The sequence below is a fragment of the Vicia villosa genome, linkage group LG4 (genome assembly GCF_029867415.1).
Source record: "Vicia villosa cultivar HV-30 ecotype Madison, WI linkage group LG4, Vvil1.0, whole genome shotgun sequence".
NCBI lineage: Eukaryota > Viridiplantae > Streptophyta > Magnoliopsida > Fabales > Fabaceae > Vicia > Vicia villosa.
In genome coordinates this window covers 164,641,272-164,652,707 of record NC_081183.1, presented here as the reverse complement: position 1 = coordinate 164,652,707, position 11,436 = coordinate 164,641,272, and the positions used below count along the sequence as shown (strand labels likewise).

General features: G+C 37.6%; 1 protein-coding gene across 1 annotated transcript; it reads right to left on the bottom strand.

The window, feature by feature from the left end:
* Positions 1-5,125: 5,125 nt before the first annotated feature.
* Positions 5,126-7,144, bottom strand: LOC131598238 (uncharacterized). The gene is made up of 3 exons (XM_058870857.1): positions 6,620-7,144; positions 6,278-6,571; positions 5,126-6,166 (listed from the first exon to the last, which is right to left on the bottom strand). The coding sequence occupies exons 1-3, from the start codon at positions 7,142-7,144 to the stop codon at positions 5,126-5,128; spliced, it is 1,860 nt and encodes a 619-aa protein (XP_058726840.1).
* Positions 7,145-11,436: the final 4,292 nt, after the last annotated feature.

The following is an 11,436-nucleotide window of genomic DNA, read 5'->3' as shown; positions in this document are numbered from 1 at the left end:
TTTATTTTTTATTTTTTTTGTGTTTTTTTAAATTTATGGTTCTTCAAAGATGTAGACTCCTAGCTTGCTTCGCAAGTTTTCAAACTGTGTAGCATCAAGAGCTTTTGTGAAAATGTCAGCTAGCTGAAGTTCAGTGGATACATGTTCCAAACAGATCAATTTGTCTTCTACAAGTTCTCTAATAAAGTGATGTCTGATATCAATATGTTTGGTTCTACTATACTGAATTGGATTTTTGGAGATGTTATAGCACTAAGATTGTCACAATACAAAGTCATGACATTCTGTGAAACACTGTATTCAGTCAGCATTTGTTTCATCCAAACCAGTTGAGAATAAGTACTACCAGCCGCTATGTATTATGCTTCAACAGTTGATAATGAGACACAGTTCTTCTTCTTGCTAAACCACGATATGAGATTTTTTGCTAAGAAGAAGCACCCTCCAGATGTGCTTTTTCTGTCATCAGCACTTCCAGCCCAGTCAGCATCACAATATCCAGTCAGGATAGGATCACACCCGTGAGTGTATAATATGCCATAGTTAGAAGTTCCATTTACATATTTGGAGATTCTCTTGACATGGTTTAAGTGACTCACCTTTGGCTCTGCTTGATATCTAACACATACTCCAACTACAAATGCAATATCTAGTATGCTGGCTGTTAGATATAGCAAGCTTCCAATATGCTCCTGTACTAACTCTAGTCAACAATTATGCCCCCTTCATCTTTAGATAGCTTTAGGTGTGTTGGTGCAGGAGTTCTTTTGTGACTCGCATGATCCATTCCAAATTTTTTGACTATGTTCTTGGCATATTTTCTTTGAGATAAAAAGGTGGAGTCTTCCATTTGCTTGATTTGAAGTCCAAGGAAGTATGCCAATTCTCCAACCATACTCATTTCAAACTCTGTCTGCATTTGACTGACAAAGTGTTTTACCATTCCATTAGAAATTCCTCCAAACACTATGTCATCCACATATATCTGTGCAATCATGATCCTTCCATCTTCATTCTTTACAAAGAGAGTTTTGTCTATTCCTCCTTTCTTATATCCGTTAGTGGTTAGAAATTCAGTTAATCTCTCATACCAAGCTCTGGGAGCTTGTTTCAAGCCATAGAGAGATTTTCTTAATTTGTAGATATGATCAGGCAGATTTGGATCAGCAAAGCCTTTAGGTTATTCCACATATACTTCTTCATTCAAATATCTATTCAGAAAGGCACTTTTTACATCCATCTGATATAACTTGAACTTCAAGATGCAGGCTACTCCTAGTAGTAATCTGATTGACTCAAGTCTTGCAATAGGAGCAAAAGTCTCATCAAAGTCTACTCCCTCTACTTGAGTGTATCTTTGTGCTGTATTTTCAAGCTTCTCCAAAATTACTTGAAGACTTAGTTTTGATGAAGACAACATATTTCAAAAAGGATGAGCAAAGATAAATGGATAGAACATCAAGACTTACAACTTTCATGAAGATTAAAGACTTGGTTTGATTGATCTTAAAATGTTGGTACAAAACTAAAACTCTTTTACATTGATATCGTTTAGTGCTCAAAAGATATACTTTCATACAAGTGCATTATCAAAGTTTCATACAAATGCATACCATAAAGTCTTAGCCATTTTAAAAAATGTTTTTAAACATCTTTAGTATGCTGTAACCGGTTACCAAAAACATGTAACCAGTTACATTGCTGGCAGTAGCATTTAACATTTGTTATTGATGTTTTTCAACATGATGTAACCGGTTACATCATTTAGGTTACCGGTTACATGGTTGTAAATTTGAATTTTCTGGGCATAACGTAACCATGTAACCGGTTACATCCTTTAGGTAACCGGTTACATCTGAACCAGTGGCACTTTTTCAGGCTGTTTTGAATCCAAACGAATTTGTCTTTCAAGCCATTAACCATTGCATTGTTCCATCAATATGCAACAATTCTAAAAGGTGTAAAGTCACCTATATATTCTATACATTTCAGATTTTATTCTTACCTCTTTCATAATATTCACAACCTTTTTCTCACAAATATTTTCAAATAAAGTATTCCATATTCTTCAAATTTCATTGAGAAATTTTCTGCATTACTACATATCATTTTAGAAAAATATTCTCATACATTCATATACATTGAGCACTAACATATCCTTGTGAATTGTTTTATTTGAAAGGGAAGATCAATCCAAGATTGATAGATTATTCATCATCATAAACTCTTGTTTCATTCAAAATTTATTTCTCCTTTCTATCCAGGATTGTTGGAAGTAAGTGTTGTGTTTGAAGAGGATTGTTCTTCATCCACATTAGTATTGATTGATCTTAAAGGTGTTAAGAACCTTTGATCACCCTATAGGTTAGATAGTAGGCATAGGCTTGCACAATCATTCTAACTATAGTGAAATCTCTTTCGTGTTTGAAAGGGGACTGGAGTACTCTCGGATTGTGAGGGGAACCAGTATATATCGTTGTGTTCTTTATCTTTCCGCTTTTACCGCTTTCATCACCATTACCAAGAAAAAGATAAAAACCATTAAAAGCCTTCAAACACTTAACCAAAAATTAGTAAAGACATTCTCATAAAACCACTTATTTTTTGAAAACCTAATTCACCCCCCCCCCCCCTCTTAGGCATATCTGATACTTACATTTGGCATCAGAGCAAGTTATAGGTAACTTGTTCCTAAAGATCCAGAATGGCTTCTGCAAATCAAAATCCGGTCTTCAAAGATGGTGGTTCTAACAACAAGCCACCATTGTTTTGTGGTGAATATTTTGACTTTTGGAAAATCCGAATGAAGGCTCATCTAGAATCACAAGAAGAAGAAGTTTGGGAGGCTGTCCTACAAGGTCCTCATGTCCCTATAACGGTCGTTAATGGTGTTGGGTCGGAGAAACCTAAAGCGTCATGGGATGATAATGATAGAAAAAGGGTTCTTGCTGACAAAAAGGCGGTCAATCTTCTTTAAGGTGCTCTTAGTATGGATGAATTTTTCTGAGTATCGGCATGTACAACATCAAAGGAAATATGGGATACTCTTGTAGAAACTCATGAAGGTACCGCTGAAGTTAAAAGATCAAGATTGAATACTTTAAGCCAAGAGTACGAACTGTTTAGAATGAAGCCCGGAGAAACTATTCTCGATCTGCAAAAACGATTCGCACATTTGAAAAATCACTTGAAGGCACTTGGTAAGACTCTTACTATCGAAGAACTTAATCTTAAAGTGCTCAGATCTTTGACAAGGGAGTGGCAACCAAAAGTGACGGTGATATCCAAAAGAAAAATTTATCAAAATTTACTTCCGCAACACTATTTGGAAAACTTCAAGAATATGAGACGGAACTTGGAAGATTGGAAAAGCATGAGAACTTAGAGAAGAAATCCAAATGCATTGCATTAAAGGTAGATTCAAAAGAAAGCAATATGAAAGATGCATCGGATGAAGATAAAAACTTCTTGCTTCTTGTAAAAAGGTTAGGCAAATTTTTTGGTAATAAAAATAATATTGTTAATACTAACTATGTCAAAAGAAAGAAATTCTCAAAGCATAAAGATATAGAAGCATCCACTTCATCACAAGAAATTACATGCTATGAATGTGGGAAACAAGGACACATAAAGCCGGAATGTCCAAAGCTTTCGAAGAAGAATGGATTCAAAGTCAAAAAGGAGTTCAAAAATAAAAAGGCCTACATAGCATAGTAAGATAATGAAGTAAGTTCCTCATCGGACTCCGATAGTGACGAAAGTGCAAACCTAGCACTAATGGCATCACACCACTCCGACGATGAAGAAGGCAAGGTAAGTTATGATGATTCTCTTTTTAAAATTCTGGACTCAGACACGCGATGTCTTACAGGATGTCACGACATCACTATCTGAATGTTTTTAAACAAATGAACAAAGTGTAAACAGAAAAATAAATAACACAAGAAAATTGTTAACCCAGTTCGGTTCTAACAAACCTACATCTGGGGGCTACCAAGCCAGGGAGGAAGTCCACTATAAGTAATATCAATTCAAGGTAATACAACTCAATATTACGCCTTTCACTTAATATCTACCCAATGCAACTTCAATCTAAATCACTAGACCAGAGATCCTACTCACTCCCCCTCAATCACAACAGTGATGAAAAACTAACAAACAAGTAATAACAGAAGACACTCTTCAAGGACACAACTTAATCTTGCTTAAAAGCTTTGATCATGTACAATAGTACTCTTGCTTAAAAGCTTCGAGTACCTCTTACAACTCAAAACAAAAACACCTAGACCAAGACAATCATCATGATGATTGTTTGGCTTACAAGAAAACTACAACGAGAAAACTAAATCACAAGAACTCTAACAGTTTCTCAACACCAAAAACCCTGACGGCAACAGCAGCCCTTGCGTGGAATAAATAGCCTTCAATAATACAGCAACTGGGCCTGAATCCATAAAATAGTTTTTGCCCTAATAAAACAAATCTTCAACACAAGAAACTGGTAATAGAAAACATCCAATTCGTCCTTAAAACAGATCAGAATCCATCATTACCAAATATAGCGCATAAGGTCTTATCAGATTATAAAATCATACGTAGTAATAGAAAATAACGACCAGCTGCGAATGTCATGACATCGGCCTTGACATCAGGTAAAGGCCTGTAAAAGGAAAAACTTCACAACAACAGAATGCATGTCATGACATCAGTTTTGACAAGATGGAACCACAATTAGTTTTACCAAAAATTACAGCCAATCAACAACATCTACAAACTCCCCCTTTGGCAAATTTTTGGCTAAAACTGTAATAGATATAAAACAGAAATCAGAGCAAACACAGCAGCCAACAACAGAAAAATAAATTCTGTCAGCAACAAGAGCAACTTGATTAATCACCAGAAAACCAGAAAACATCTACTTAATCAGCTGTTACAGAAACCACTTGTCATTGTCAGGGAGAACCAGAGAAAAACCAAAATACAGAAAGCCATAACCATGTCAAAACCAAAATAGCAAAACAACCATTACAACAAAATAACCACTACCAAACCACTACCAAACCACTACCAATACTCCCCCTTTTTAGCCACAAAAGGAGCCAAAACAGGTTCAGCTGCACCAGAACTAATCATCAGCCCCATCACTGTCTTCATCACTTGAACCACCAGGATTGTCATCACTGGAGCTACTAGTCCATTCAGCAGCATCACTACTCTCACTCTCAGCACTCTCAGCCTCAGCATCCTTAGCTTCTGCCTTAGCCTCTTGGTCTTCATCCATATTGTCACCACCCTTGTCACCACCAAGATCATCATCTATAGACTGCTCAAGACTGTGGATGAGATTTTCAAGTTTCAGCTTCCTGTTGTCCAACTCTTGACACGTCTCTTTTAGCTCAGCAATAAGAAGAGCTTTGGTCACAGATTTGCTGGGTTGAGATGTCCCAGCAGATGTCTTGTCATCAGATCTCTGCAGCAGCTTGTAGTGAAAGGACAAAGCAGTCTCCCTCTTACATACAGTATCTTTACTTTTCAGAATTCCGGGGTGTTGCTTGAGGATGATTCCACATATCAGAGATGGGAAAGCAATGGGAAGCTTGGTAGCAGAGGTACCAGCATGCCTCATGGTTTGATCAAATATGTAAGTGCCATAGTCAAATTTTGTCTTGGTTCCCACAGCATATATGAATCTTCCTAGGCCAACAGCAATAGTGGAAGTGTGATTGGTAGGCACCCAGTTAGCAGCACCAATTTTGTGCAGCAACGCATACCTGACATTAAGAGAACTAGCAGACAGTTTGCTCTTAATGGGCCACTTCTTAACCGTACCACCAGTGATTACCTTGCAGACCTCATTATCAGTCACTTCAAGCTCAGGTTGAGCCTCAACATCTCTTCCTAGATATAGGTTGATAACAGCAGGAGAAAAATCTATACACTTTCTTCTAACATACACCTTATGAAAATCATCAGTTGTTCCATTACCACAATCTTGAGACAAATTCACAGTAAATTCCTTCACAAGTATTTCATAACACTTTGAAAAATGAGAAACAGTTTTAATCAAACCTGCATCCTTGATGAGCTTCATGACCTCTTGACATTCCAGAGCATCATTTGCTAATTCTCTTTCTAGAGCCAACCTTCTTTGATAGACAAACTTCCACTGGATGGCATTTGATGCATAGTGCAAGTAAATATTATCCAAAGGAACATCACGAACCTTTGTGGAGGATTTTGTGACAGCAATCTTCTTCTTGGAAGGGATGTCAGGGACATCACTTAAGACATCATCTTCTGTGACAGAAACACTTCTTTCCTTCCTCTTCTTCACAGTAACTTTGCTTCCAGACTTTGCAGGTCCAGTGGAAACTCTCTTCACCCTTTCTTTAGTAACAGTCTTCAGAGGAGTAACCTGTGGCTTGAGAGGTTGTTGATCACAGACTTGCTTTCCCTTACGAGCCTTGACCCTGTTGGAGATGCTGGAGATGAGGTCATCATCAGCAATATCAATAGGATCATCAAGATCATCAAGATCCACCACATCATGCACATTAGGGTTTTCATCTTTCTTAGCAGGAACAACAGGAACCTCTTCATCTTTCTCAGGTTCAGGAACTTCTTCAGCATTGACAGGCTCGGATGTTTCAACATCTTTGGCAACAGGGGTCTTATCATTATCAACAGATGTCTCAACATCTTTAGCAACATGAGTCTCATCATTATCAACAGATGTCCTAACATCATTAGCAACAGGAGTCTCAACATTTTCCTGATCTTTGCTTACATCATCATGCTCACCTTGATCATCATCGGAAGCGGGCATTTGGGCTAGAGGAACAGAAATTCCTTCAACCTTGTGTCCTTCATTCAAGATTCTGGTGACAATATTTGCAATTGCATTATGAACATAGGACGAGCCCTCTCTACCCTGGACAAAAAAAGTTTCTGGGACAGATCCTCCGGTTGATTTTCTTGCATGCATCTTTCTTGGATGACTGCGAGCAGAATCGGAAGGAGGGACAGAGTTCAATGGCACGACATCCAGCACAACATCTTGATCGCTCACAGCATTTGGTGCCCTAGAACCTGATGCTGTTTCAGAGATAGGAGAAGATTTCTTTGAGGAAGGACTCTGAGACATGGTGAGAGAAGATGAGGAACTGGGTAAAGCGTGATGAATGTAGAAACACAGAGAGATAGCGTGAGTGTGGAGGATAGGTTTTGGAGGAATGAAAACCGTTTGGGTAACTTGCAAAAGGGGGGGAAAATACACTTTAATGTGTAATGATATCCAAGATTTGGAGAGAGAAATAGTGCTGGCCCCACTCCCAATTAATTGCCATAACCTTTCACAAAGACAGATGCCTAATTTGTTTCTTAGATTTTCAAACTTATTTGCATCTAAGACTTTTGTAAAACTGTCAGCAAGTTGAAGGTCTGAAGCAACATGTTCCAAGCCAATTATTTTGTCTTTAACAAGATCTCTGATGTAGTGGTGTATAATATCACTATGCTTGGTCCTGCTGTGCTGAATGGAATTCTTTGAAGTGTTGATGGCACCTAAGTTGTCACAATATAATGTCATGACATCTTGTGTGACATTGTATTCTGTTAACATTTGTTTCATCCAAACAAGTTGAGAGCAGCTACTTCCCACGAAGGAACATCCTCCGGAAATTCTTTTTCTGTTATCAGCACTGCCTGCCCAGTCTCTTAGATAAAGATGACCAAGTTTTTGGTGCCATAGCTTTGCTTCTTCTTCTTTAGAGCATATAGTAGAATAGCTGGATTCCTGAGATACCCACAAGAAGCAGTTATTTTTGGATCTGACACCCCTCATTACTACTTCCTTTTCTTCATTAGTAACCACACACTCATCTTTAGTGAAGTTGACTTGGTATCCTTGGTCACAGAGTTGACTGATGCTTATAAGATTGGCATTAAGGTCTTTGACCAACATAACATCTTCTAAATTTGGCACTCCTGAACACTCTAATTTTCCAACTCCTTTGATTTCTCCTTTAGCTCCATCACCAAAGGTTACATAACTAGTAGAATGGCTTTTGATATCAACAAGCAGATTCTTGAGTCCAGTCATGTGTCTGGAACATCCACTATCAAAATACCAGTCTTCTTTGGCTGAAACTCTAAGAGATGTATGGGCTATTAAAGCCATACTTTTAGGTTTCCATTGTTGCTTCTGGATGGGCATGATCTGCTTAGGTTTGTACGAAGGAGCTTGATCTGGATATCCATATAGTCTGAAGCAAAAAGGCTTAATGTGTCCAAATCTTCCACAGTAATGACATCTCCATCTTTGAAACTTTCTCTTCATTTCACCTTTCTCGTGATGTTGAGTCACATGTTTTGACATTGGCTTCGACATCTCAGCTTCAGGTTTAGTTCTGCTACTATCTTGGACATATTTCTTTGTACTAACAAATCCTATGCCAGACATATCTCTTGAACTTTTTCCAACCTGCAAGATCTCCTCCAGCATATCCGTGCCATTGTTCAACATTTTTATTGATTTAGACATCTGATCAAGTTTGGATTGTAACAGGATAATTTCATCATTCAGTTCAGATATAGTTTCATTAAGCTCTTTGTTATCAGCCTCCAACTGGGCTATGTATTTCTTCTGCTTTTCACCTTGTTGACATACTTCAGCACTTCTGATACAGAGCTTTCTGTTGGAGGTTGCCAGTTCTTCAAAGGATAGCTCATCTTCACTAGAGTCTTCATCTGAGTTGTAAACTCTAGTCAGAGCTGTGACATGTTTGGCTGATTCTTCTTCAAAATCACTCTCAGAATCTTCATCAGACCAGGATACTGACAATCCTTTCTTTTGTTTCTTGAGATAGGTAGGGCATTCAGCTCTAATATGTCCATACCCTTCACATCCATGACATTGAATCCCTTTACTGTGATTGTATTTTTCTTCTGGTTTATCTCTTCTGCCAGAGTCATAAGATCTACTGATGTCAGATGAGATGTTCTTGACATTAGGTCTTGGCTTCTGATCCATTCTTCTTATAATTTTGTTGAATTGTTTGCCAAGCATAGCTATAGAATCAGATAGATTCTCTTCTCTACTTTCCTCTACTTCCTCTTGAGAGTTGGACCCAAAGGCTATGCTCTTGTTCTTCTTTTCAGAATTTTCATTGATTCCCATCTCAAAGGTTTGAAGAGATCCAATTAACTCTTCTACCTTCATACTGCTGATGTCCTGTGCCTCTTCTATAGCTGTAACTTTCATATCAAATCTCTTAGGTAGGGATCTAAGAATTTTCCTCACCAACTTTTCATCAGACATTTTTTCTCCCAAAGCTCCTGAGGTATTAGCGATATCAAGTAAATTCATATGAAAGTCCTTAATACTTTCATCATCCCTCATCCTTAGATTTTCAAATTTTGTAGTTAGCAGTTGAAGTCTTGACATCTTCACTTTGGAGGTGCCCTCATGAGTAGTCTTGAGGATATCCCAGACATCTTTGGCTAGTTCACACTGGTGAACCAGTCTGAATATATTTTTATCAATTCCATTGAATAAAGCATTTAGGGCTTTAGAGTTGCCAAGCGCCAATGCCTCTTCATCTTTGTCCCAATCTTCCTCTGGTTTAAGAGTTTTGTTGCCATCTTTATCAGTATTAACATGATGTTCCCATCCTTTGTTCACAGCTCTCCATGCTTTGCTGTTCACGGATTTCAGAAAAGCCACCATGAGAGGTTTCCAATAATCATAATTAGAGCCATCCAGAATGGGTGGTCTCATTATAAATTCACCACCTTCTTTGTCCATCGAACCAGAAAATACTTTCCCTAGATCTCACCCAGTAAAAACAGGCAGGGTGCCTGCTCTGATGCCAATTAAAATTCTGGACTCAGACACGCGATGTCTTACAGGATGTCACGACATCACTATCTGAATGTTTTTAAACAAATGAACAAAGTGTAAACAGAAAAATAAATAACACAAGAAAATTGTTAACCCAGTTCGGTTCTAACAAACCTACATCTGGGGGCTACCAAGCCAGGGAGGAAGTCCACTATAAGTAATATCAATTCAAGGTAATACAACTCAATATTACGCCTTTCAATTAATATCTACCCAATGCAACTTCAATCTAAATCACTAGACCAGAGATCCTACTCACTCCCCCTCAATCACAGCAGTGATGAAAAACTAACAAACAAGTAATAACAGAAGACACTCTTCAAGGACACAACTTAATCTTGCTTAAAAGCTTTGATCAAGTACAATAGTACTCTTGCTTAAAAGCTTCGAGTACCTCTTACAACTCAAAACAAAAACACCTAGACCAAGACAATCATCATGATGATTGTCTGGCTTACATGAAAACTACAACGAGAAAACTAAATCACAAGAACTCTAACAGTTTCTCAACACCAAAAACCCTGACGGCAACAGCAGCCCTTGCGTGGAATAAATAGCCTTCAATAATACAGCAACTGGGCCTGAATCCATAAAATAGTTTTTGCCCTAATAAAACAAATCTTCAACACAAGAAACTGGTAATAGAAAACATCCAATTCGTCCTTAAAACAGATCAGAATCCATCATTACCAAATATAGCGCATAAGGTCTTATCAGATTATAAAATCATACGTAGTAATAGAAAATAACGACCAGCTGCGAGTGTCATGACATCGGCCTTGACATCAGGTAAAGGCCTGTAAAAGGAAAAACTTCACAACAACAGAATGCATGTCATGACATCAGTTTTGACAAGATGGAACCACAATTAGTTTTACCAAAAATTACAGCCAATCAACAACATCTACACTTTTTGATAATGGTGCACAAGGTGCAATAGATGAATTACTAAAAGAATGCAAAATTCTCTATAAAACTATCTCATCTCAAAAGAAAATAATATCATCTTTAGAAGAGAAGGTTAAGATAAGTGAAGTAGAACATAAAGATGACAAAAAAAAATGATTAGTGTTCAAGAAGATAATGTTGCATGTAAGAATTGTGAATCACTTTCCTTCCAAATTGTCCAATTAAAACGTGTTTTAGAAAGATATGAAAAAGGGAAAATTGGATTGGAAAATGTTCTTAGCACACAAAGATACTCCAATGATAAGAGCGGACTTGGTTTCTCTAAATTTGATAAACCAAGATCCAACAAGACTATCTTTGTCAAGGCTAGTAACCAACCAATTCAAGAGAAAGTGATCAAGCCTAAAGTAATGCAACATTATCCTAAAAAGAAGAATGTTGTTAAGAAGAAATCTCATCCTTCTAGATATAGAAGTAACTTTAAACCTACTTGTTTTTATTGTGGTATTATTGGTCACACACCCAATGCTTGTTATGTATGGAACTTTAGTGTTCCTAGTGGACATTATGTATGGGTGAAGAAAGGAACTAACTATGATGGACCCAAAGCCACTTGGGTACCTAAC